This window comes from Vanellus vanellus (assembly GCF_965231255.1).
Source record: "Vanellus vanellus genome assembly, chromosome: 13".
NCBI lineage: Eukaryota > Metazoa > Chordata > Aves > Charadriiformes > Charadriidae > Vanellus > Vanellus vanellus.
The window spans coordinates 10,976,341-11,002,796 of record NC_138918.1 but is presented as its reverse complement, the minus strand read 5'-3'; the positions used below and the strand labels follow the sequence as shown (position 1 = coordinate 11,002,796).

Here is a 26,456-nt window from a genome sequence, read left to right as displayed (position 1 = left end):
GCAGGTACTTGCTCCGCACGTGAGAAAATGGCTGGAGTCCCACAGGCCACCAACATCACAGCCCCAGTAGGGTGTTTGCTGCATTAGGCGCTCTGGGAGCGGTTCGTTCTCCTACGCCAGTTTTCTCTTTCAAGCTCGCTGTTCAACCCTGGGCCTTATGTGTATATTTCCAGGTGCTCAGAAAAGGACTTAAACTCTCAAATCCAATTTTCAAATTGAAATATGTCCTTAATTGGTGGTTTAGCAGACCAGCGTCTCGTGGTTTTATTACGCTTGCAGCAGACATCAACTACATTGAGGGAGTCACGCGTTAATGTTAATTTAGAATGTTTTCTCTTTTGTTGGCTGAGTTCAATCATCAGTATTTCTTTATTATGCTTCCTAACCTCATTTTCTATGAAACCACCACCCCTCTTAAAGAGGAGACGTTAACAGGTGCAGTCTTCCACCTAGCTTGACCTCCAGCTTGGTCTCCCTCTGATTACCAGGGACTCTGTGCAGATCAGACATCCCAAGCCGAGTGCCCAAGTGATATACTGTGAGCAAGCACGTCGTTACAGGAGGTAGTCATGCAAGTTTATGGTGAAAACTGTAACAACAAGGAGTCTTTAAAATACCAGTTGTACGGTTATTTGCTGAAAGGTAGGAAACAGATTCGCCTTTAGGTTGGCGGCACTTCATGGGCACATTATTTAAATGCTAGAACTGCCTGCCATCTCAGACATCTGGACATGTAATTTCTTAAGGAAGAACTCAACCCTGTGACTGGTGCTGATTCATTGTGCTTTAATTACAGCTGCAATTATTTGATAAGAACGGAGCCAAAGTAAAAGACTCACAGATTTGGGGTTGGAGGGGGAGAGGAGGGAAATGTTTTCTCCACAAACACCACCATATGTGCAAGAATTACAAGTCTAATCAGCAAGAGGAGAACAGCTCGAGTAAACTGCACTGATTAAATGAAATAAAATGAGAGGAGAAGGCGAGAATGCAAAACACATCCACATGTTTGCAACAGGCCATCCTCTGAGGAGACATGTTGCAACTATACAGCAGCATTTCAATTCTTGGAATTCATCATTCAGCAGTGGTTTTATGTGGAATCACTGTACTGATTGTTTCTGCTCCACATAAGGGCTCTTCACAGAGTTGAGAATGAGGATAAAAGGGATAGAGAGGTGAGTTAAGTTGCTTTAAGCCCTACAGGAAGACACTTGAGTAGCACAGAGGACACCACTGTGTCTTAGATGTTCCTTGCTGAGGTATTTCCTGTCATGGGCTTTTTTGGCTCCACCATGGAGATAATCTGAGGATGCATTTTCACGTTATCTCCGTAGCTATGCTGTCTCCTTCACCTCAAATCATAGGATGAACTCGACAGTGCCGTCTTTTTAGAACCCTTGCTGATTTAATCAACACTGGGTGAAACAACAGCAGCCTTGTTTAAAAGAATTCTCAAAGGGTTTTATTTCAGCAGTGTCTCAGGTAACAAGTTCCGAATCCTCACGATTGGGCTGTCCCCTTGGTACACGTGACTGAAAATGAAGCAAGCCCAAGCCAAGCAATGCTCTCACTGTTGTGGTTGCTCCCTGCTCTGCTCTTGGGATCCTTACACGTGGGCCAGGTATGGACCCTCAACTGCAGACCTCAGTACCAATCAAACAGGTATTGACAACGATGGATACAGCCAAGCAGACTGTAATTCTGCTGCGGTAGCCCTACAAGGCAGCCATCCGCAGCTGAGGGTGAGAATGTAATTTTCCCTATCTGAATATATGAAAGACTCACGTGGGCGTGGGCCCGAGAGACAGGTTTCGTCCCAGTTCTCCTTCTAGCTTCTATTACATCGAGCAATTCGATTTGTTTGTTTCTTACCCGAGGATAACAATTTTTATCCCTATTAGAAAAGCACTTGGAGATTTCTGATGGCGGTTGTTTAGCAGAATATAGGGGTGGGACTCGGCTGTCGGTGCCATACGTTACAGCACAGAGAAAAGCAATATGGACCACAGTGCTCCCTCCTTTACTGCTCAGATAAGCAAGGAGTTGAGCAGATGGGAATGGGCAGAGTCTTCCTATATGTGATGAGTGCAACTGAGCAGAGTCAGCTGGATAATTAATCCTCTGTGCATACTACTTCAACCTTTTTTGTCCTTTTCAGCCCTTTCTAAATTCTAATTTAGGGAAACTTTAAAACAAGATGCTGTTTTTCTTTAGAAAAATTACCAATACTTCAGAAAACGTCAAAACGGCCTTCAAACAAAAAATTCTCAAGCTAAAAGATGCATCAAAACCAAATCAATTTCACCAAAAAGTGGTCAAGAATCGTCTCTCTCTTGGAACAGCCCAGCTGTCTACCCTGGGTAAGAGCCCAGACAAAGGTGACATAATTGCAACTCCTCCCTTCATGACTTAGACATTCCCCTGGAGTTACGTATCAGCCAGGCACCTTTTGCCATTGGAAACAAATGGTACAAGATGCAGGTCTTAGCTCATTTTTTAAAGCATTACTGTTTTTGAAGAGCTCTGAAAATCTGAATTAAATTACAAGGCAAATAGCAAAATGATATCTTTTCTGCCTAACAGCTTTGATATTTCCATTCTTTCCAAGTCTTCATTTATATTACTCTACTTTTATTCCATAAGTGCTACATCTAGTCATGCAAATTCTCTCAGCTGTAGCGTGTTATTGATCCTGAAAACAGAGATATCAGTGGGAAACAGTGCAGGTATGAGATCACACCACCTCCAAAAAGGGAGGGCGGAGAGTAGAAAAACTCCCACCAATGGGCATTATTTCCTCTATCATATACTAATTTGTATTTGCTGCTAGCAAATTACAGAAATAACGTATTTTGAGTTTTACAAAATTGCATGGCAAAGAGAACAACAGATAAGCCTAACTGTTGTTTTAGTGAGTTCTGCTGATATCTAAGCTACATGAGGAAAGCTTGATTGCTTTCTGATGTATCCAGAAGCCCAAGAGAGATAAGACAGCCTCCTTACACATGGTTGTTTATTTAAGCAGTAAGGCACAACAGTGCATTTCTGAGTGATTATTACAAGCCTCAGGTGGTGTCAGAAGGCACGCGACTAAAGGCTGCATGTCTTTAACTCATCAAGAAGTTCAGTGATGACCTAGAAATGAACCGTCTCTTGGTGTCTCGTTCCTATTATGAAAACTGAATTGCTAAATAAAAATTAGGGGAGACGCTCAGATCTGGGTGGTTTCTGGGCATTACAGATCTGGATGTGACATAATGAGGAGGCAATCAGCAAGCCCCAGTTGTGTTGGGTGCTCTCAGCTCATTCCATAATTGCTTTTTATAACTGAGGATGTGGAATCTGGGAATTCCGTGTCTTCTGAAAGGAAAACCAGTGCCTGAAAAAGCTTTCTCCTGTTACTCGTTTTTTTCTCTCCGCCCGCAACAGCAAGTTGAGACAAGGTGAAGAGAAGAAAAACAACATTAACATTTTCAAAAGCTTCTTGCAGTTAACTCTTAGCTCCTTTTTAATTTTGTTAATTCGGAGGTGAAACATTTTCAGCTGTTGCCTTTAAAATTTGTAGCATGTCCGCAGTGCCAAATATTTAAAACGTGCAAAAATTATTCTCCTGAACACTACAGTTCATCTGAATATTTTGTTGTGGTTTATTCCTGACGCAATCTGTATTTCTAACAAAGTCCTGACCGGAGGTACCCAAGCCTTGCTTACGCACTCCTAGTACTTTCACAATTTCTGTGTGCGAGTGCGTACATCTACAAGGGTTCCAGTTCACCACTGTAAAATGCACTGAAGACAATCCTTTCCTTCAGTCACAACAGATCCCAGCTTTTATGAATGAATTCCTTCCACTCTGCCTGCATATAGATTTTTTTTGGCTGTTAATGGTGCTATATCAGCATTATGCCCGCAAGCCCAGCGTTTCTCTTTCCAGAGGCTGTCGAGTGACGTGTGGAATCTGCGGAACTATCCTCCCCCTGGCTCTGCACAGCTCCTTCTGAACCTGGCTTTAAAAATGATGGATTTTATTCCCTGCTCAATGCTCTTTGGATAATTTGCACAGGCACGTGGGAAGGAAAACAGACCTCAGGTCTGAGGGAAGCACAACGCATACCGCATAATCCTTCCCACCTCTGGCACAGCTGGAGGCAGCTGGCTGCATCTGCTTATAGAAACTCCTCGGCCTAAGCGAGCATGAAAACGTCTCTCTCAGCACACTAATGCGTCGTGAGGTAATTACACAGGAAGGTTTAGGCACAGCGCTGTAAAACGGGCTGAACCAAACAATGAAATGGGCAGCGCCGGTCTTTGCAGCATCCTCAGGTTGACGGGCTTTTGTCTGTCACTCCCTCGGCTTGCACCTATGCTTCAAAACGTATTTAGGTGCTAATGCTGGAAAACTTTGTAATGAGAGGGGAAGGGACGCAGAAAATGAGCAGCCCCTTGATACCAACGGTTGAAGAGGCTCTCAAAAAGGCCCCGCGCCATTTATGGAATTAACTGGCACAGAAGTACATTAATCCATGGATACTAATGTTTGCCCTGGTACGAGTTAAACTGGAAAATGCTGCTGTTAGTTTGTAATGTGTCTTTTATTTATGAAAGGCAAAGGTTTGTGCCAAGCTCTGTAACGGTCTATTTGCTCTCAGTAGGATTTCTGCACAAGTGTACTATGACAAAGGAAAAAAAGGAAGGGAAGATTGAGTGACGTACTTCAGGAGAAGGCCAGCCCCTGGAGAGACCCTGCAGTGGAGTACTTGCTAGAGTCCACAAAAGACTGGTCTGATAAAGGACGACAACAGGGAATAAGAGAGGAAAGAAAGAAAAAGGACGGTATTAGTAAGCTGAAATATTACTCGGTTTTATCATAACAGTAGGTCTGTGCTTTAAAAGACACAGCCTCTCAATTCAGCAGTATTAGTCGAGTTAGAGATAGGGTGGTTGCCAAACACCTGCACGGTACTGGGTGGGCTGGTGGTGGAGTCCAGTTACTCTTTACAGGAGGAAACTTTAGGACAGGAACCACCAGGGATACCCCATTGTCTTCTATCCCCTTTGACAACTCTGTGTCACGTAGAGGCTGGCAAGGCGCCGGGAACTCACGGTTTTGAGAGCAGCCATCTACGCTCCAGACTTGGTTTCACCTACCTTGCAGGCTATTGCCATTGGTGCTGGTGCAGGTGGGAGGAGGAGAAGTTTGCGGTCTCACGACAGGCGCAAAAGCACTCTTCTGTTTCACCGCTGAGACCATGTTGGCTGGTGAGAAGGAGAAAATCCCAGAGGAACTGCTACAGTTTGAGGGGAGGCTAGTGGAGGAGGCCATTGTCGGACTTGATGGCACAACTAGAGGAAAAAAAGACCCCGCAAACGGCATTCCTTAGTATTAGATAATCAGGCGGACAAAAGAATTCTGCTTCTTGGGTGCACTGGGTCTGATTTCAAATGGCCAAGGTCTTTACTGCAGTTAGATTTCTGGTTGTTCACAAAGTGTGATCAATCACTACAGGAAACCCACTTCTTGTTTCATTTCGTTTTGTGTTGCAGGTGTTCGGGAGCAGTAATTCTAGGAGCTCTTAAACAATCCCTTAATTCTTTGTCACTGCAATGCTGTATTCTTACAATAACCCTGTCCTGCCATCCTGTTTCAAACTTTTCCAGTGATTGGCATTAGCTGCTGCCCTGGTCTGAATTTGAAATGTTTTTGTATGGGTGGATAAGAGGGAATCCAGACTGTGTAGGTAACTCAGGGGTTACAAAACTGATGGGCAAGGAGAGTGGTTAAAGTACAAATCTGGATCTGGAATTTTTAACTTGGAAAGGTTTGAGTTTTTAACTGGCCTCCAAAACCAACGCTTTAAGCCATGCTTTCCCTGTAGCACGATGGCTCCAGAAAGACCTACAGGGTTTCAAGCAAACTTGCAGAAGGTAGAGAGGTCTTAGTGGTGACCCAGTCAACCTGTTTGTCAAATGTCAGCAAAAATGGTTGGGTTTCTTTCCTCTCTCAAACCCTGCAAGAACTAGGCTTTAAAAGGAGTTATTCCAAAAGCTGTGAAAATATATATATATACACACACACTGAGGCACGTATATACATGGAGGCTGTCCGGCATGAAGCAACCAGTGAGATGGCTGCTCTGACAGTTTTTTTTTTCCTTTGGTCTCCTGGCACTACTGTTTTCAGTGTCTGTTGCACAAAAAAATGTGAGGATAACTGACAGAAATCATGGTTTTCTTTTATCTCCCAATGGGAGAAAGCACTAAACGTTTCTCACAATGGCCACAGATGCTTTCTGTGTTACCAAGTCAGTCTCCACTTCCCCTATATCCATTCACCTTTGGGAAAGTTTCTGCTGTGGGGACTTCCCAGAAATTCTCAGCGACATGAAAAACAGCCATATTTCTCACCTGAGCATTTTATTTATGCACAGGAATGGAGATGGCATTTCATATCTCACTCAAGATGGAGAATTTTTAAACCGAAAGTCTGTTTTATAATGGTCAAAACAAATAATTCTCCCAGAGGATCTATGACCACTGTCTGAATACGGTCAATACAATATTCTCATTCAGAGCCATCGACTGGAATAGCTAAGCAATGAAGCCGTTCTGGTTTACATCAAATGAAGATCTGGCTTTAACTACAAGACTGAATAAAATGAGAGTCTTCCGTTTTTCTAAGTGTAGACATAAGACTCTCCTTTTTTTTAAAGAATGAACTGATTGTCCAAAATGCAAACTTGCTATACAGGTGGTTAAGCTTGTAAATACAAATATCCTTAAACCATTATTTTACTATATAGTGGGTGACATATCTTTGGTTCATGTATTTACCATTGAGGTTTTAAGTTAATTTGTTTTCATGGAGATAAAGCCAACTACTTTTATATTCAGACAGCATTGCCAGTTTCTCCTCTTATCCAACAAAAAAAAGGAAAGGACCAGTAGTTACATCCCATACTTTCATTCTGCATCCTGTTTAGAAACTGCTTATATACATGAGGGGGCTATGAATAATTACATATTATAGAGTAAAATTCCTATCATCTGGGCTTTGAATTATTGTTTTATTTGCATTTATGTAGATAAAATCACCCTATTTAAGTTCTTATTTGAGAATCTGATATCATATTTGTTAACACTGAGGAAATCAATTAATGGAAATTAAATGTTCAAAGTTTCACAGTCTGACAGATACAATCTTAGTCTGAAGTCACTCTATGTCTGGAAGTACTTGCTAAGGGAGAGCAATCAAAGCACCTAAATTGAATTGCTACTATACAGCAATTAGTTTATTGATTTAATTAAGAATGCCACCTTTTAATTTTCAGGTCATGATTGAAGCATTTTCTGATTCAATGGATTAGGCATTAGCAGAATGACAGATCTACCAAGAAAACCTCCCAAAATATAACTAGAATAGAGAAGCAGGGCTGGGAAGTGAAGTGCTATTCTAAAGAGGACTTCGTTCATAAATATGAAATAATACACTGCTAGAGTATTTTAAATGCATTACTGGCATCTGCTTCCAAAAAGAGATGTCTCATCAATCATGTTATATTATGAATTCAGAGCGCGCAGATTCTATGACAGTAAATTCAACTTAATAAGTAAGGTACCTTGTAACATTACTTGTTACGTTATTATTAGAGTACAAAAATAATAACTGGTTAGCAATTCCCAAGTTATAAGTACTAGTTATGTGGGTAAATATTTTCTTCTAAATTTGCAGCAGCTAAAAAGCCCTGGAGGCAATTTTTTACATCAGGGTTACTATCCCCTTTTTAATTGAGGGTTACAATCCCCTTTTTAATTCTGAATTCCAGCAATGCAATTCAAAATAATTCATTACTGCTGTTACAGCACTACACTTAAGATTTGCTACGTAAACCTGGGTATGTTCAGCAGTCCGTGTGTCCTTCCATAAACCTATTTATATGACAAGACCTTCCGGCCTGATTCCGCTAGCAGCTTTCTACAGATGTCAGTGGAATCCTTTATGCCACGGGTAATGTCAGAGGAATCGGGCGGGTCCTATTCATTGAATTTTCTCATGTGAATAGGGACTACTGAGCGGTGTCAGCAGCTGCAGAAGAGGCTCATAGGCCTTTACCAATAGAAATGTATTTATGTTTAAACAGGTTAGTAAACCTCTAATATCAAAATGCAGAAAGTTAATCCTACGCATACGTATTTCTGTAACTGGGACTGTAGATCATCAGCTCTTTGTGCCATGAAATATATGATCTGAATGACTTATGTCTTTGTGGCATTCACTGTACAGACACTAAAACACAAACTCTAAGAGCTATTGTCACATTTTACCCACTAATACTGAGCTCTCAGTGAAGTCAATATAACTCCTACTTACCAAGCAAATGGAGTATAAGCAATCAAGATTAGGCCCAATAGTAACTCATAATTTCTATAAAGGTTATGAACATATTATTTGCTCAGAGGTCTCAGAAACATCATCATGCGGGTTATGGAAATGTCAGTCTTATTACAGTAAACTTTTCTGCCCTTCATATCATACAGCTGGAAAAAACTATTTTTCCTGCAGCAAATATCCGTAGCTTCCTTTCATGCCTACTGCAACAGAAAGGCTTTTGTTCCACTCCAAAAGTCACCGATGCCATCCCTGCTTTCTAGCAGCGTTGAGGACAGCGTTCCTTATTTACAGAGAATAAGATAAGTTCTGAAACTATCAGCCCAAATAATGAGAGACGTTATTCTTTTTAAGCTCTTATGAGACTCCCAAATAATAATAATAATAACAATAACAATAATAATTATAAAACAGACAAGAGCATTGCTGGGAACACTAATGTCTTCAAAATGCTTCAAAGTTCAGTGCCTGGGAAAGGGGACAAAGGACCAAGCTCTGTTTCAAGTGCTCAAAACAGAAACTAAATAATGAGCATCACAGAAAAGTCACCAGCTCCTAATGCAAACGTGCAAAATACAGAAAAGCCATATAATACTCACTGGCATAGGGAGAATTGGCAGCGGATCCATTCAGGAAGGTTGGAGAACCACCTAAATTTGACATTCCAGCATTCCCGTAGCCATTCATGCTTGTTGTGACAGAGTTATAATTTGTCTGCTGAGGGGTGGTGCTTGGCACATAGCCATGAGGTGACACGCTGCTCGAGTTGCGAGTAAAACCTTTTGTGGGGAGGGAATACATTTAGAAATTGGTATTAGCCCCAGAACAGCTTCTTACACAGACAGCTACAAGCACGTAACTCTGAGCCACCGAGCCAGCGGCCTCGTCCAGCCACGGTGTGCACGGGGAGGGCCGGGACTGACCACCACTACCACCAGGTAACCCAGGCTGTGAACCCTCACCGCCCAGGTCACTGCTGGGGGGAGCACACAGCCGGAGGAGGGAGGCTACGGCCTTCCCAGCTCCTCGGGCAACCCATGCCCTCAAGCAAAGATTACCATCGGGTATTATAGGAACGCCGGCTCTAAAAGAGCTGTTTGTAGGAAATGGAGTAAACATGACCTACATATTCAAAGTGAGGAGCACATGCCGACTTAAGGTATGCTAAAAGCATGTGATTTTTGTTGACTCTCTTCTGGTGTCACTCTCATTTAACACATCTCAAATCAAATGCTCACTGCACGCTTTAGAAAATGTAGGGTATATTTCTGAAAGTAGTGGGATATTCTTAGTCTTTTTGCTCCGGTCTGATCATTATATTGGGAGAAAATGACTACCAAATTTGGCACCAAGTTAAAATTTGAATCTTTACCTAATTCTGGAAATGACATTTGGGGAAACTCGTATCCAAAAAGGAATACTTGTTTCTAGAAGCACAGAAATACAAAATGCATTTTCACTCTTAGAAGAAAAAAATGCCAACTTTTCTTCCTACCACACAGTACATCCATAAAATATTTTAATCTAAAAATAATTTATTTTTTTTAGTCCAATGCAAAATAATCTTGCTTGCCGTTCTAGAAAACAGCCTCATTCTAATACTTTCTCATTAAAGTGGATTTCTAAGTTGGGTGATAAATACAGCTGAGCAAAAGAGAGAGGAAAATGCAAAGTGTTTTTACAAAAATGTTCTTCACTTTTTTTTTTTATTTTTAGCTGTAGGAATTAAAACAATATTGATTTTATATGAAGTGAAAACCACTTTATTTTAGAAATTAGAGAAGCTCTGAAAATGTCTTTGTAAATATTTCTACTTTTTGCTAGTTTCACAATTTAGAAAAGTCTCAAACTCTGAAAACAAAATCAGTGCCAATATTATGTCTCTTGCAAAATCAAACCAAACCAAAGAGACAAATATTCAAGGGATACTTTTGTGTTATAAAGAAATGCTACATAGAGCCCAGACTGAGAGATCATCCATGCTTAGGAAAATATATAAGCAAGTACTTAACAGTAAGTACATGCTCAAGTCGACAGAAATCCTTTTAAAATTAGTGGGATTTAAACACAAATAGAAGTGTTATTCTGAGCAGAAGGTAAAGCTATTTAGATACATGCAGAAATGCTTTTCCCGAATTGGGGCAGAAGTCACTACAGCAAGCCCCATCTCATGACAGTATTGTGTCATTCAAAGGTTGTGCGCGTGTGTGGGATGGTGTCAGTCTAGACATGCTCCTAGCCTTCAGTTCTGAACCATCCCTCTTTCCCTGCTCTGCACGTTTCCCTGACTTTTGTCAGAAAAGGTTCATAGAGAGAGGAAGACGAGTCTTCTCCTGACCCTGATTGGTGGCTTGTGAGGCTTCGGAAACATTGACAGCTAGTTGACCACTAAAGGAATTCACTCCCATCATTCCTGCGTGGACCGACGTGTTAGCCAGGGCAGGGAGCTGGTTGTGATTGCGGGGGACACTGTAGAGTGCTTCTGCAATGTCTGCTGCTCTTTTCAGGATTATTTCCTGGAGGATAAGAAGGGAAAGAATAGAAGAGTTACCAATGTGACTCTGACAAACCTTTTCTTATACACTAAAATGAAACATTTCCCTGTCCAAAGGCAAAACCTACGTGCTTTTCTTTCTAAACCACTCGGCTGACTGATAGTTAATGCTTATAAGATTTGCTGCGTTCATGATAAATCCTGACATCTGTGGTAAGAAAGTTGGAAGCTTCAGTCCCAGCGGCCGTGCTTCTGTGTAACGAGACCAATTGGCAGAATGGGGCTGGAGCCTAGATGTACTCCCCCTTAAAGCCACCTTTAGGGCAAGACTGAAAAATCACTGGTGGCGAGACATAATGCATATCATTGCCCATATTATATAGTATCTGGTGAAAGTGGGCAAATGCCTCCAGGGCTAATAACATGTTGCTTTTACAAGCACTAAATTCACACCCTTTAAAAAAGAAAACAAGCAAACTAAACCCCACTCCAGATATGACATTGCCCTCTATATTTATTCTTGTCTCACACTGTGGTATCGCATACCTTTAGCCCCTGATCTATCTATACATCTAAGAAATAGCCATGTTTTAGAACTGCTGAAGTAGAATGCATTTACCTGGTTATTATGTGGCATACCATAGAGTGCTTCTACTAAATCAGCAGCCCTCTTAAGTATCACCTCCTGTCAATATAAAAACAGATGCATTCCTCTGAGTTCAATAAACTCCTTGTGGGGGAAAACAAATATTAGAATCTTTTATACTCTTCTATTAGTTGCACCGTGTTTTGTGGTTGTTTTTTTTTTTCCTCCCACCAGGTACACCTTAATTGTAACAACTCTCAGCAACCACTGAATGGTGTTAAATCACTAGTTCATCCTATTCACACATACGCTTAATCAAGTCAAAAGGTGAGAATTGTTGGTGCTGCAAAATAAAATACATCACTCAATCATCTCTACCATCTGCACTATAAACCACTCATCAGTTTATTGCAGAATACAATCCTGAGGTCATTTACTAGATTACTGCAATCAATGTCATTCAGAGCATGTTATGAATCCCTTCAATGTGTTTATTTTATCCTTAATTGCATACTGCAGGAATTGTGACCTTACCCAGCAGGCCACGTTCAAAAGATATCCAATCAGTCCTATGCTACTGGCAACGTAACCTTTCAACTTCTTTGGTTTGTACCCTGATATGATGGGTCAGGGTAGGATCCATGTACATAAAATGATGCACAAGAGGAAAACACATGCAGTACGAGAGAATGGACCGTGCAGTGTTTCCTGGAAAAAATCCCTGCCTGGACAGTGGAATTTAAAACAGTCTGGGATTCTGGGATTTAGTTCTCCATTTGGGGCTTTTTTTTTTTTTTTCTCTCTATTTTCCTATTTGCTCATTTTCCTGTAAGATTTCTTACGGTATTTTTAACTAGCATTCAAGTAATAATAGTGTTTCCCGCGTTCTTACATTTTACAGTGTGGAAAAACAATCCTGATAGAAAATGTAAAAATGCATTTCAGAATTAACCCAGAAGGATTTTTTTTATTATTATTTCAAAGCATCTAGCAGATTCCCAATTGCCTGATCAAAACCAGGTGAGATTGTCCTTTGAGTAAAACAATATATTTTTGTAATTCCCAGCCCCTAAGTGTTGCCCTAATGTACTAACATGATGCTATTCCCCACAGTATATTTCTGCAGGTAACTTACAAAAATAGTACCAGTTATAAGGATTTTACATTTTTGACAAAGTTAAACTTTTTAACTTAAAATATTTTACACAATAGCCATATTTTATACCAAAAAGAAACAGAAAGGCTCAATTTTCATATACTGTAGACTCTGATCAGAAAATAGAGATATAATTGCGTTCATTTTGCTGTCACCATAACCTCTTCAAAAATCCTTGAACAACTCTTCAAATGACAAGCTTTTAGATGCATATTAGCATTTTTTTCAATTTTAAATTCTCTATAATATAAGATAAAATAGTTGTCATACTGCAGTAACTACTTATGACATATATAATGTCCTAAATTCAAAAATGAGATGGAGGATTTTTGTACTCCCAGTAAACATTTAGGCTTGCCTTCTGCTGCACACACACCTCTCTCAGAACACACATTTAAATTACTTTCCAGATATGAAGTGAGATGTAATATATAATTGATGGATTTTTAAATCACTACATTTGAAACAGATTCGGAGGAGTTAAGTTGCTACAGCCATTTCAGGTGGTTTGTTGGTTTGGGTGTTGGGTTGGGGTTTTTTTTGTTTTCCTTCTGCTGCAGTTGTTCCTTTGGGGTTTTTTTTGTGTAGCTTGACCATAGCAGTTAGCAGTATAATCATGGACAGACAGACTACAAACAACATCCAGGTAGAATCAATCCTTGCTGCTTTACCAGAATCGTCAGAACACTGAGTTGTCCTTTTTGCCTCATACTGAACATACAAACCAAAGAAGAACAGAGACATTACTGAAAAACGTTATCTTTTTCAATCCATGATTTTAGGTGGAAAATTACTGCACACGTGTTTGACTTTGCAAACTAGGATTTATTTCACTTCAATAGAAATTGTTTGCACTACATATTTCACCGATGGAAAATTAGAATGTGATACAGAGCCCGCAGACTGTTTTGGAATATTGTTAACCTAAGCTGTCATTATGCCAAATTACTTTTTAAAAAAAGAAATTTTAAATAGTCTTTTCTGCTCTACCTGACTAATCAGAGTTATTTATGTAATGCTGAGTGAAAAAACGTTAGAATGCATCTAAAAAGAGACTGCAGACCATGTTAAAAAATGAGGTAATTACATGGAATCTTACTGCTGCTCTACCTAATATCAAATATATTCCAGTTCTTAAACATTGGAAGTTCTTTGATGCCACATCATATTGCATGTAAATAAAACTAACTGTCATGATGGTTTATTGAAATATGCTTGACAAGTAGCATTCAATTTTTGCAGCTAGTCAATGGTTATATTTTTTTCAACACTTTCAGAGTCTCTAAATTTTAGTTTCATACTTTCTTTAATGATATTTTCACACAATAAAAGCATTTCTTGTTTATGACATTTTCAGATCATACAACGCAGATGTTACACAAAAACTCCCGTGTCAAATACTGGTATCTTCTATTCCACAGCTGACTGTAGTTCTTATAGACACAAACTAGCTTTAAAAATACACAATAAAATGCTACTACAGACATGCTCAAGATATTAACTTCTTGTTTTCTGAACGCATCTTAAACCCTTTGCAGCTCTGCTTAAATTACCACAGAAGCTACTGTTACGACTCCACATACAAAGGAGCCCCCAAAGTCCTCTATAAGTTAGAGCAACAGACCTTGCAAGGTGCTTGGATTGCGGTGACCAGAAAATTGTTCTCACCTCCATGTCATTACGCTCACAGTGAAGCAGCCCCCGAGCATGTTTGTGTTCGGGATCTAATATATTGCCTTTCAATCAGAGCTGAGAGCCACTGAACACATAGACAGAACATGACGAGCAGGTCAGGAAAGCAATAAAGATTTTACAGAGCTGTCCAAGGTGCTAAATTTACTCAATAATGGGTTTGGCACCATAGTGTTAACCTCTCATTTACTACCAGTTTGAGGGACTAAATTGAAGTAGCTGACTTCATTTACCTTGAAATGTATATTTTATGACATTATGTAAGTAGATTGAAAGGGCACTGCAGTTTTAACAATTTAAAGGCTAGAGCATGTTTAAGATGAAGCTTGAATATTTATTGTATATCGCACTTAAACTATATTGTATATTAAAATGCATTGATTAAATTTGTAAAAGGTATTATAAAAAAGGACAGCTAATATAAAAGATCTATGTCTTTTAAAATCCGATTGATACTGCACGTTACCACTGCAATGCAACGGTGATAGATAAACAGATAGCGAGGTGGACAGAGCAGTAGGCGCACGTATCAAAAAGTGAGTGAAACTCACATTCTATAATAAGAAATCTCTGCATAAGCTCAAGGTCTGTTATTCCAGACATTCTTTTGTTCACAGAAATTTTTCTTTGCCTTCACCTCAGAAGCCTAGATTTTCATAGCAGTAAGTAGGCATCACGTAAGGTCCTTCCAATTGAATATGCAAGTGGAAATATTTCCTGAGAGAGACAGAGTTTGACTAAAGCTAATATCTAATTTATGGGGGCATTTGTCAAGAAAGATCCACTCTTCTATTAATGCTAAAAGTCTGACAGCTTTTGGTTTAGAATAAAGGACTTTGCAGCATTTAGTTAGAGCTAAAGCGAGGGTTTTCTTGTCTTGTATTTTATTTCAAATGAGCATAATTTTATTTCTATAAAAATAACAACTGAGAAAATACTGAACAGCAGAAAGATTGCTTTAGTGATTAAATATGATGCATCAAAACTCTGCCCTCCATGCCGCTACACCCCACAGATCCAGAGTCTATTTTTATTCCAAACCGAAGCTGATTTTCTGAGGGAATTTTTACTGAGGGACTTTTACTTTTTTAATTTTTGAAACAGGAATGCAATTAAATACTTTAATCAAATTTTCCTCCTGAAAATACTAAGGGGTGTTTACATAAGCAAAAGAGGAGGCTGGGTAGTGAAGTCTGCTGCAACTTTGCACATTCCACAATTACTGTAGGAAAGATTACATAAATCATACCGGAGCGACTGTGCTTTTGAAGCACAAAGACTGATATTCAGGGTGAATCCACTTCTGACAGAATGTACCTTGAACCAACATTACAGCAACTTTGCATGTTTTGCTTGTGGCATGCATTCCCTTCAGAAGGAATTCATTAAGCTCATAAAACTTGAATTTCAAATTTTATCATGACGAAAACATTTTGTGTCAAGTTTTATCATGATAAACACATTTTGCGCCAGCTTTAGAAAAAGATGCAACATTTCTTCTGTTGACATCTGCTTACTTTTATTCATCAACTAGTGAAAATAATCCACTCTGTGTCCCAAAAGGGCTGTGAGTCTAGTCAGCTAAAGGGTATCTAGAGTTACACTGAGTTATTCGACTGAAGTAACTAAATTAGATCATGTTCAAGGTACTTGTTAAATCTAAATGAATTTTGTCCAGAAGAAGTTGACCACAATATATAATACTCATCAGCCACATATTGTATTATTGAGACCGCCAAAGGATTTATGTACTTGTGGAGGGCGTGGGGGGGAAGCCGTTCCAGCATACTCTGAGGCATTTATCTTATGTGTTGTCTAGATATCATATCACCTTCTAATGCTCTTTAGCATTGTAATACAAGAGAGAGCTCATTCATCTTCTGAGAGGGTACTTAGGGATGATGATGTCATTCATACTTCCTTGACTCTTATGTCTGACCTCCTGGCTCTGCCTTCTAACTTCCTACTCTCATGGCTACTTGCAAGAAAAAAAACCTCTTCTGCAGAGTCAAAATGCTGCACATCAGACTCCAGTTCCGTTCTTCACCTTGGAAAGGTCACATTCTGAAATTTCCAGTCAAAATTACAATAATTTGTAGTCAAACTTTTCCTTTGTTTTTCAATGGGTGAAACCATAAGTGTGCTAGTTAAGGGTATCTGTTAGAACTAAGTTTAAAACTTAAATTTTGTGTGTGCATTGCATTTTAAAAGATAAAGATAAAATTGTGAACACCTCTTTCCAGTGTAAAGGCAAAGCGTTCTGGTAGAGAGCCGTCTAGAAGGATGCCACAGATCTAAAATGCCAGCCATCTAGCTTGGTATACAAGAGTTTCAGTCTGTCCAGAACCTCCCATCTCTCCACATCTACACTGAGCACTGCATTATTGTATCATTTTCAGCAATTATAGTTTTATAAAGACTCATAAAAGCCATTCAAAATGTAAAGATCCTCCATTTACTGAGAAACTGAGGGAACTATGCCAGCCTAATGGGAAGTATAAAATAACAGGGCCATTTCACTAAAAAGATATTTGTACTCACACAATGATGAAAACTTCTCTAGCAAACAAACAACTGAATTGTTTCCATATATTATAATTGAATCATACTGAAGAAGTAAACACCATATAGATATCACAAAGACAGGAAGGGAAAATGAGAAAGACAACATACTTCACTTGAGGGTGACAAAAAAGCTTCTGCTTACCGCTGCTTATAGGATGGGAGTGCACTGAACTCCTGTCACTGAATTTCAATGGCAATTTCCAGAATATAACTCTACAGTGGGAGCTAGAACCTTAGCTTTTCCAAGCCATTGTAGTCTCATCAGCCTCTACCCAAACTGAAAATCACAGCCTAAATCTACAGCACTAAAAACAGTCAAGCATGACCTTACCACCTGCTCCACAATGAGACAACCTTATAAATAAAATATAGAAAGCCTATATGAGGCAGCAGAAAGAACAAACACTGAAGTGCAAATGCGAGCAGGCATCTAGCCATAAACATTGAGAATCGATGATTAAAACACCTCTTAACCACAAAGGTGATAAATGCATAGCAATAGGGAAAACATACCCTATTCAAACAGTCTCCATTGTAAATACTGCTGACAAAAGAAGGAACAAAATTATGATAATCACCTGTAAGCCTGTCCTTGCAAAGTCTATCTTGCCCCTATTATCCTCCTGTTAATATCGTGTACTTAGACACTAAAGAAAAGTTATCAGCCTCCTTTTTTAATCCACATCACTGAGGTTGCTGGTCTTCACTTCCACAAATGATGGGCACATAACAATGGCAACAGAATTAGTGGCTAGCACGGATGTGTACTTCATCTAGATACACAGCAGCATGGAATAAACTAGCATTAAAATAGCTGCATTGGAATAACTCTTTGAATAAAGTGACATTTGAGAGCCTGCATGCTCCCACCATATTATCATCAATTGAAGCATCTGGCAAGTAATTTGGATGGTTTTCTTGCTAAAAGCTCTGGAGTTCTCTGCTAATGTTAGGTCTCTAAGTCAAAGGGAGAAGAGTCGGCATGTGAAAGCAGATATGCAGAACTAAAATCACTCTGCCAGTGGTTAAATCACCTCTTTTAGGAACTTTATCCAACAGTGATTACAGGACTTACATCTGTGTCCCTCAGACAGCTGTAGAACCTTGATTCTCCTAAGTATGCTTACAGTATGTCTTGCCCCAGACCTTACATTTATCTGAAAGGCATTTATAGCTACCGGCAGGAACCCTTCAGAGTTGTCAAATTTTAACTCGTGAGGCAAATCTACCTTCCATGCACACAGCGCAGGGCTGGTAGATATTACTACATTGTACTCATCTCTTCACACCCTACAACACATCAACTGGTAGCTGGTAGAGGACAGTCATGTTTGGGACTCACTAACACTGTCATTAAGAAATCGACGCTACGGTAATTCTCTGGCATCTTCTACAGCATTTCCCACAGGTTATCTTGCAAACTCATGCTGTGAGGATCTAAGGACAGAGCCCCTCAGTTTGTAACATAGTGAGGTCACGAAAGGAAACACATTTTTCATGCTGTACAAAAGGCTGCAGTATCTATCCCAGCATGTAAGACCAGTTCTTCTGCGCGTACTTTTCCTTGGTTATGCAATCCCATCTTTCATACTATGATCAGTTTGTCAGATCCAGCGAATCAGAAGACAAAATAAATGAGCACAAACTAGATCATGAATGGGTAAGTCCACAGAAACTCAATTCAATAGCTAACAAAAAATTCTTCACAAACTTTCTTTACAGATATTATTCCATCGTACCAGTTTACAGTGACTCATACTATTCCCATCTATCTAGATAACAAAGGATTATTCCTGATTTATCCATGAACATATGAACAAACAAATGATAACATTAGAAGATTTTCTTCTATCTGACCTCAACATTTCGCCACAATGACCTAAAAGCACATTTTGCACTCTAAATTTTCCTTATGTGCCACAGCTACCTTCAGCCCCTGGGCAAAATATGCAGAGACATGTACAAAGCAACCTCAGATAGGAAACTCAGGGTTTTCTTTTTAAAAATTTACCCCAGACTATTTGTACCGGCATCTACAGTACTTTGAAGCAGATGTTCATTATTGAGATTAATGAGCTTTTAGGTTTGGGTGGGTTTTTTTTCTATTTTGCATATGTAAGTTTTTCTGATAGTTTTTCTCTGCTCTTCATAGTCTTAACATTCCTATTTCTTGAAAACAGCTGCAGATGAGAGTAGCAAGAAAAAAAAAAAAGAAAAAAAAAAAGAGTTATTACTCAAAGTCTTCTCTGGACCATTTTATACCCATGTATTTTTGGAAAGTTGTCAAAGTCCCCTTATGGAAGAAGAAGAATGTTTTGAATTATTTGAAGGGTCTGGACTTAAGTAAACTTAGAAAGAATATGGAAAAATGAACAGAAACACTAAATTCTGAGACCGTCGTTCAAAGACACTGCACAGGCTGTTTCAGAAGCTTCATTCTGTGGATCATGTTATTGTGCCCGCTAGAAAAATTCCCTGGAATACTGAGGATTAAAAAAAGATTAAATGTGGCTTGTGATTTTGCATACAGCACAATGTAAATATTTGATTATGCATTTGTAAGAGTGAAAAACATTTTACTTGGTAGATAGACAGCCTGATATCTATTTTCTATCATTTGTGTACACAAAGACTTTCCAAACACAGGTCAAGTTGCATCACATTTAAATTGTTCTCCCATTAGGTCAAATCGAGAATGCACTGAGTGGCATAATTCACTTGACTGCATTTAAATCTATAGAGATATGTAATTATGTTTGGTATTGCAAGGCAAGAATATCTGCTGAGTTAAATCAGCAGAGCTATCTAGCAATTAAGGAGTAAATTGTACATATGTGTTTTATCCCCTTCATTTTTAGTTGGTCTTTATTAATGCATTTACCCATATAAATATCTAAGTATGCTAAACTAGCTATTTTCTGTAAAAAACACATGTTCATCTATACGTAATTAAAGACCCATCCGCATTTTCTTTTAATGAAGGGAAAAAACCCCAACAAACCAAACCGAAAAAAACCCCAAACCCAGCATATCATTAAGATCTGTGAAACTGTCACTTTTCTGGATCGCATGCTTCAGGTAGGAAGTGTTAGTAATTAGAAATTGAGAATTCAGGTTACTTTTAATAGCAGGAGGAAAACTAAAAAATAAGATGCATTGAAATTCTGACCTACAATGATATTCCACTATGTTCTGTGGAGAGCGAGTACATAAAAATGTTGAAATAGAGACTGGAATAACGTTGGTAGGTTTTAGTATTACAGTTAAAACACTGCTCAGTCATAACCCCTACAAATGACTACTTTCACTTACATTTTATCATCGGTATAATTAAAAGAAGTCTCTTGAAAGGGGCATTCTCATTACAACGAAGGACCACTTCAGACCCAATTGAAATGAAAAGACAGACCATAGATTAGGTGCAGATACCAAGTGGTAATTTCTAGGGAAGCATAAAATGCCAAATGTGTAACAATTATATTTTATAACTATGTGTTCAAAGGACTTACAGTATTTTACTGTACAAAGAAGCTTCGGCTCGGAAAGACTACTTCAATGAAGTGCCTCCTAGCATATATTCTAAAAAATTTTCAACTTTCTTACCAGAAACAAAAGCCGCTTTGTTCCTGATACTATTCTTTTTAATTTACAGGCTTAAAAATACAGCTGAAATTATCCAAAGCAAGTATAAATGTTGAATAATCATGTATTTAAGAAATTAAATTTATCCAACGTTTCGCTGAGAGAACACTATCTTTCTGTGTACATGTCCACAATGTAAAAGCAGGCACACCATTTTACACAATCTAGGGCTCCTTTTTCAGCGGTGAGTGAAAAGATTACCATTGTCACTACACCAATGTATCTTATGGAAGTGCTTCAATACTCACACTGATTTTTCAAAATACATCAATATTTCAGTTACTTTTGGTCATCAAAATCTCTTAGCTTATGCTAGTTTAAAGCTGAAAAAAATTCAAGTGAATTCAGATCATCTAAATATTACTATTATTTCTTTTGTATTTATTAAAAAATACTGTTACATGCATTTTTTTTTTGCCAGAAGCTCACATCTGGAAAAATTAAGCACCTCTATTCTGTAAAATGTTAGGACTTCTAGAGACAAGATGCTATGTCCAGATGAAATTATGAATATACCATTATTAGTAAAGACATTTTGGTCATCCTAAAGAACAAAATTAACAGCGTCAAATTCCCAAATTTCTGAATCTTAGATCTCCTGTAATATATGAACAAAAAATGTGGCACTGTTTTAAAAAATACTTCTGTGTTTTTTCATTCTCCTCTCAGCAAGCACATCATTTGTCAGCCATAGTCACAAAAATGTTCCAAAACATTCTTTAAAATAAATCCAAAATGCATATCCGTGTTTATACAAGTAGCATGAGATTGTATGCTATTGTACTTAGAGGACATTTCAGTCCAGTTGAGTTATATCAACGTAAGTTACATGATTGACTTTTACAACAGAAAGAAAAGGTTGTACTCAAACAACCGTTATTGCCTCAATGGAAAAAAAATCAATGAAGGTAAAATGAACAAGAGATTTTGTCTGAGTTGCAGTTAATACTACTGAAGAGCTATGGATATTAAAAGGTCAACAAATAAATTAGTCCAAGTGTTATGAAATGAATGATTTGGCTTATAATTGTATTGAGTGCAAATTGTTCACTGCCTATTAGACCAGGTAATTTTTAACCATCGTGCCTCAATTACTGTTCCATAAGCAATAATATAGTTGTAAGAGCCACCGGTTCGATCGAGTGACCTATGAGACGCTCCAGGACAGCTGACTTTGCTATGATGGATCACTGAGCCTGATCTCCAAATGGTGCCAAACCTTCCCTTCCCGTGAGGAGATCTCATAAAAGAAACATTACTGCTTGATTCATTTTACCAAAATGTTTGAGTTTTCAAGTGTCAGCAGTTGAGTACAGATTGTGAAGCTCTGTATTTCTTAGAAGAATTACGACAACAGGCATCCTATTGCTTCCAGCACTCTCTGCTAAATGGCATCATGATGGTTAGGAGGATGCTTTTTCTGCTACTCAATTGGACTGTGTTCTGAGAAATACACGGCAATCATATTTTACATCACCACGTAAACCACTGTATAACACCTAAAACTAGGCTAGAAATGGAAACTGGAGGTGAGATTATAGACATTACTCCACACTTCTGCGATGCCCTGCATTCAAAGATCTCAAAGCACCACTTTAACGGGAACAAATTAAACTTCACAACATACTTTCTAGGAAAATATTCTCTCTCCCCCATCTTCATCGGAGACAGCCTTAAAGCACAGCCCTTTGGCTGAAGTCACAATGGTCTATGGTTACAACCAAGGCAAGGTTTGTAGGATGAGGTAATAGCTTTTATTAGACCCGCTGATACAGGCGAGAAAAGGTACAGTCAGCACGCAGGAGGCAAGGCTTGGGTGCCCAAAACCTTGTCTGCTTTGTTCCAGTTATATCGGTTAGTCTAACATTACCATTCCCTGCAAATCCTGCTAGCCTTGAACAGGGAAAAAACATTGATCCGATATTGCTCTCATGCGATGAAGTAACGTACGTGGCACTCCATGAGGAGGAAAGGCAGCAGCTGTGTTTCCCCATTGCTCCTAAGGGCCCGGTGTTCCCTGGGAGCCGGGGCTGGAAATACGGCAGCAAAGGTCTCACCACACTTCCCCCAGGACTGGGCCTTAAAGGACTGTAACCCCACAGTAACTATGCATATCTGCGCTCTGCCCATATACAAACTAAGCGGAAGATGTAAATGCAAATCCTGAATTATCAAATAATCTGTGCAGAAGAAACCACAATAATAAAAGCCTAATTAGAATAGATTGTACCACATACAACCAAATCCTGTTTATATTGTCACTCTGCTATATTTTTGAGAAATCACTACATTCAAACAGTCTATTGGGAGGGTGATTTTCCATTTCATCTCTCCATTGAGCAAAAAAGTGCCACGTGACTGGAGTCTGAATTTCAATTTCACCAGCATACAGTTGAATTGAATATTATTTGGCACAATACAGTGTACAACTGAGCCACTAAATGGCTGATTTACTAAATTATTATTAGATGAGCTCTTGCTGTTCCAAGTGAAAGTGCAGTCACTGTCTCCCTTCATGGTGTGTTCAAATTGTTCTGTGTTTAAATATTCAGCATGAGGCTAATGTGAACTGATGAACTGAGACTACAAACATTCACTTTCAATACAGACAGAGAGACAGAGATGCAACATATCATGTGGCCTGTGGAGGTGAAAATGATTTATATTTAAGGATGCTGCTGCCTCCTTCCATTCCTATAACATATTCTTAATTAGCTTCGTGTTTGATTCAGGAGTTTGGAAACGCAGCTAAAAACCAGCTCCAAAACTGCAGCAGCTGTGTGGCTATGGAGGCTTCAGACTCCTGGCGAAGTGGTTCTTGAGCCTGGATCTCTGTCAATAAAGGGCATGAGCTGCCACCACAGTTTCATACTTTACTACCTTTAGTATTTGCGTTGCAATTTAAAAGTATCGCCTGCAATTCCGACCTCAGCATCAGAAATCCTAGAAAATGTAGAGGACTGAGCAGGTTGTGTAATTCTATGACTTTTTGAAGGGGGGGCGGGGGGGGGGGGGGAGATGGGGAAAAGGAAAATAATTTTTTTTTTTAAAAAGGTTAAAAAAAAAAGAACACAATTTCTTTACTGCCACCTGCTGGAGTTGACAATAACCCTTTGTCATACTAAAAGAACAAGCATCTTCACTTAGAGGACAGTTACGGCAAGCATTTAAAATACTGTGATCCCAGACACTTACAGTAGATTAGAATTTTTTATTGGTGCTGTGTTGCCATAACAACATAAAGACAGCAGATGACTTAAGCTAAGCTTGCAAAGCAAAAGGCTGCTCATCTGGCAGTTAAAATGAATACAGTTCACTTCACAAGTTCCCCATATGGACCCTTAGTGTATGGTAATGAGGATACCATATGGTGGGAGAAAATGCACAGAGAACAATTGTGCTCTACTGGATGAGTGAAGTGAGCAGGAAGTTATGAGGAAACGCAGGAGAGAGATTTGTGCATGTGCTCTCTAACTCAAGGGTTTCTTTCAGAGGGGGGTTCTCTCTCTTCTTAATCTTCTTCTTAATATATACATGCATAGAAATGACAGAGAAACATATTGTACATTTTGCAACATCATTCATCATAAACTGTCAGCTGTGTTTGTAAATCAGCTTGGTAAGATCTTATAAATTTGTAATTCTTAAAAGGTAAAAGTGCTAAGTTTTTAGACAAAGTGCAGGAAAATTTAAGTACTTCTGACAAGTAGAAACATTAGTGGTAATCATTTTAAAAATGCTTGCATCTTTCTGCCTGCATGTTTAGCTGTAAATAATGCCGCAATGAATAAAAGCTTTGAAACGGGGAGGGGAGGATGAAATGGAACAAATATTTTTTATTTTATTTCCAAAAGGATAAAAAGTAATAGTTGATCAGAACCATATGCATGCAAGATTCTGCTGTAAATGTACATATGCCATACACTACGCTGTACTAACCAGACCCTAAACCTGGTAAGACAGCTTGCTAAAGGCTGCAAAGTCAATTTTGTACTACACATGCTTCATAAAAGATGAATATAAATGCATTAGTTAGACACGGTGAGCTAAATTAGAAGGTCAGGCAGGGCTGGAAGGGCTGAAATATCACACAACCAATGACTGTAATTACTCTTTTTTTAAGTCTATTAAGTGGTGTTGTTCTATCAAGGCTCAGGGGTATAGGACATGAAGTACAAGATAAAGTAATGTGTATTTATTACTCCCACGGGATCAATTTACTAGATATTTTCAGCTCCATGGAGCAAAATACACAAATGCAGCCTTTGTTACTTTCTTCAAACTGTGGCTTTTTCCTTCAAAAGCTCTGCTCTTCGAAGGGGCCGTGTTTACCTGTTTGGTATTCTCCTGCCACCCTCAGTTGATTGTTTTATTTAAAAACAGTGACAATAAGGATACAGGAACAGAAATGTGGGGATCCCTCTTACAGGATGTTCAAACAAGTGGTTCGAGTTGCTCAGATGGAATGTGCAGACTAGAAAATCCAATCCCAGGCATGATTTTTACCCCAAGGCAAAGCAGAAATCAGGAATGGAGAATGGCACAGAGCTCCTTGTCATCATGTTAGCCCTGATCTATTAAAAGTTTTGTCATAGATTCTAAATTACACCATCTGCTCTAATCGTTTGCTGAGTAAACGCTGACCCACTTATAAAGAAAACTCACTGAAATGTGTATGCACACTGGCGACCTTCGGAAAGGAAAGGGCTCCTTGCCAGCCGTTTGGATGTGGCTCTGCCCTTCAGCGAGCGGTGTGGCTCTGTCTCTTAGCTCTCTCTCATTTCACACTCTTTGCATATTCCCAGACATGTCTCTGACATGCACCACCCCAGAAAGGTGATAGTCTCGTAGCAGCCTCAGGCATCTTGGTCATCTTCTTTTCAATAGCTTTGAAACCCTCTCCCTGAATATTTTCCATAGGATAAATTGAATACCAAACCCCCCAAACCCAAACAAGCTCCTCAACCAAGTAAGCGCCCAGACTGTTAGGAAATGAAAAAAAAAAAACTGCTAAGGGTTCAACACCACCTTAACTCTGGTCTCACAAGCCTATAAATTTGACAGTACAGTGTAAAAACCACCAAGCACACCTCACACCCTCCTTGCCATACAGATGAACTCCAACAGCTCCTCTTCACACGCTCCCTCTTCCTGCCCATACATAGTACAAAAGTTTTCAAACAACCCTCTTGTTACACTGGGTGGAAAAAAAAAAAAAAAACAAACACCAACAAACCAAAATATGTGTTTTCTTAGCTGAAAATTACTAATTTAGGTTAAAATGCAGTATCTTGAGTTAGCAGATGGAGATCCGTTCTGGAATTTCCATTGGGTCTGTCTGAAGCAGAAAACCTGAGTCGCCTTGTCTTCCTTGCTATTTTAACCTCCGCTAGCAAGCCTGGGCCAACCCACCCACATTTAGAGACAACCTTTATTTGCAATATAAACAATACCCATGTCACGACGGATAAAGGGCAGATCTGTGGGATTTCATACGGGAAAAGACAACTGCTTTTGCCAGCCGCTGGCTCCTAATAACCACCTGTCTTCTATTAGTGTCCTAAATAAGGAGGTGGGATATGTCTTGGGGGGTCTAATGACTGACCAAAGGAGCTGGATGGAAGGTGAAGCCTGCTTACGTGTGCTCTCGGCTCAGCAGGGAGGCCCCTGAGGGCTAGAGAGAGAGGCTCCACTTCCATCTACATGAAGAGAAACCAGAAGTAAAGGTGCCTTTCAGGAGGGATAAGGGGTCTCCTAGAGAAAGCGTTTAAGCAACAGCCTGGGAGGGAGAGGACGTCAGATTACAGAGGGGGTTGATGCAATGACTTCTTCTCAAACAGAGAGTGAACAATCTTGCGCTTAATTTAAATACAAGTGATGAGTTGTAAGAGTGGTGAAAACGGCAAATAAATTCTAGGAAATTGCATATAAA

At 39.2% G+C, this 26,456-nt stretch overlaps 1 protein-coding gene across 2 annotated transcripts in view; it reads right to left on the bottom strand.

Annotated features, from left to right (window-relative positions):
* The window catches only part of EBF1 (EBF transcription factor 1), a 281,310-nt gene that overhangs the window by 796 nt on the left and 254,058 nt on the right, over nt 1-26,456 (bottom strand). For both annotated transcript variants that reach the window (XM_082489994.1, XM_082489995.1), the window contains exons 12-15: nt 11,503-11,568; nt 10,728-10,905; nt 8,989-9,168; nt 5,152-5,346 (exon numbers count right to left, since the gene is read on the bottom strand). In XM_082489994.1, coding sequence (XP_082346120.1) covers nt 5,152-5,346; nt 8,989-9,168; nt 10,728-10,905; nt 11,503-11,568 — 619 coding nt within the window. The remainder of the gene's footprint in view (nt 1-5,151; nt 5,347-8,988; nt 9,169-10,727; nt 10,906-11,502; nt 11,569-26,456) is intronic.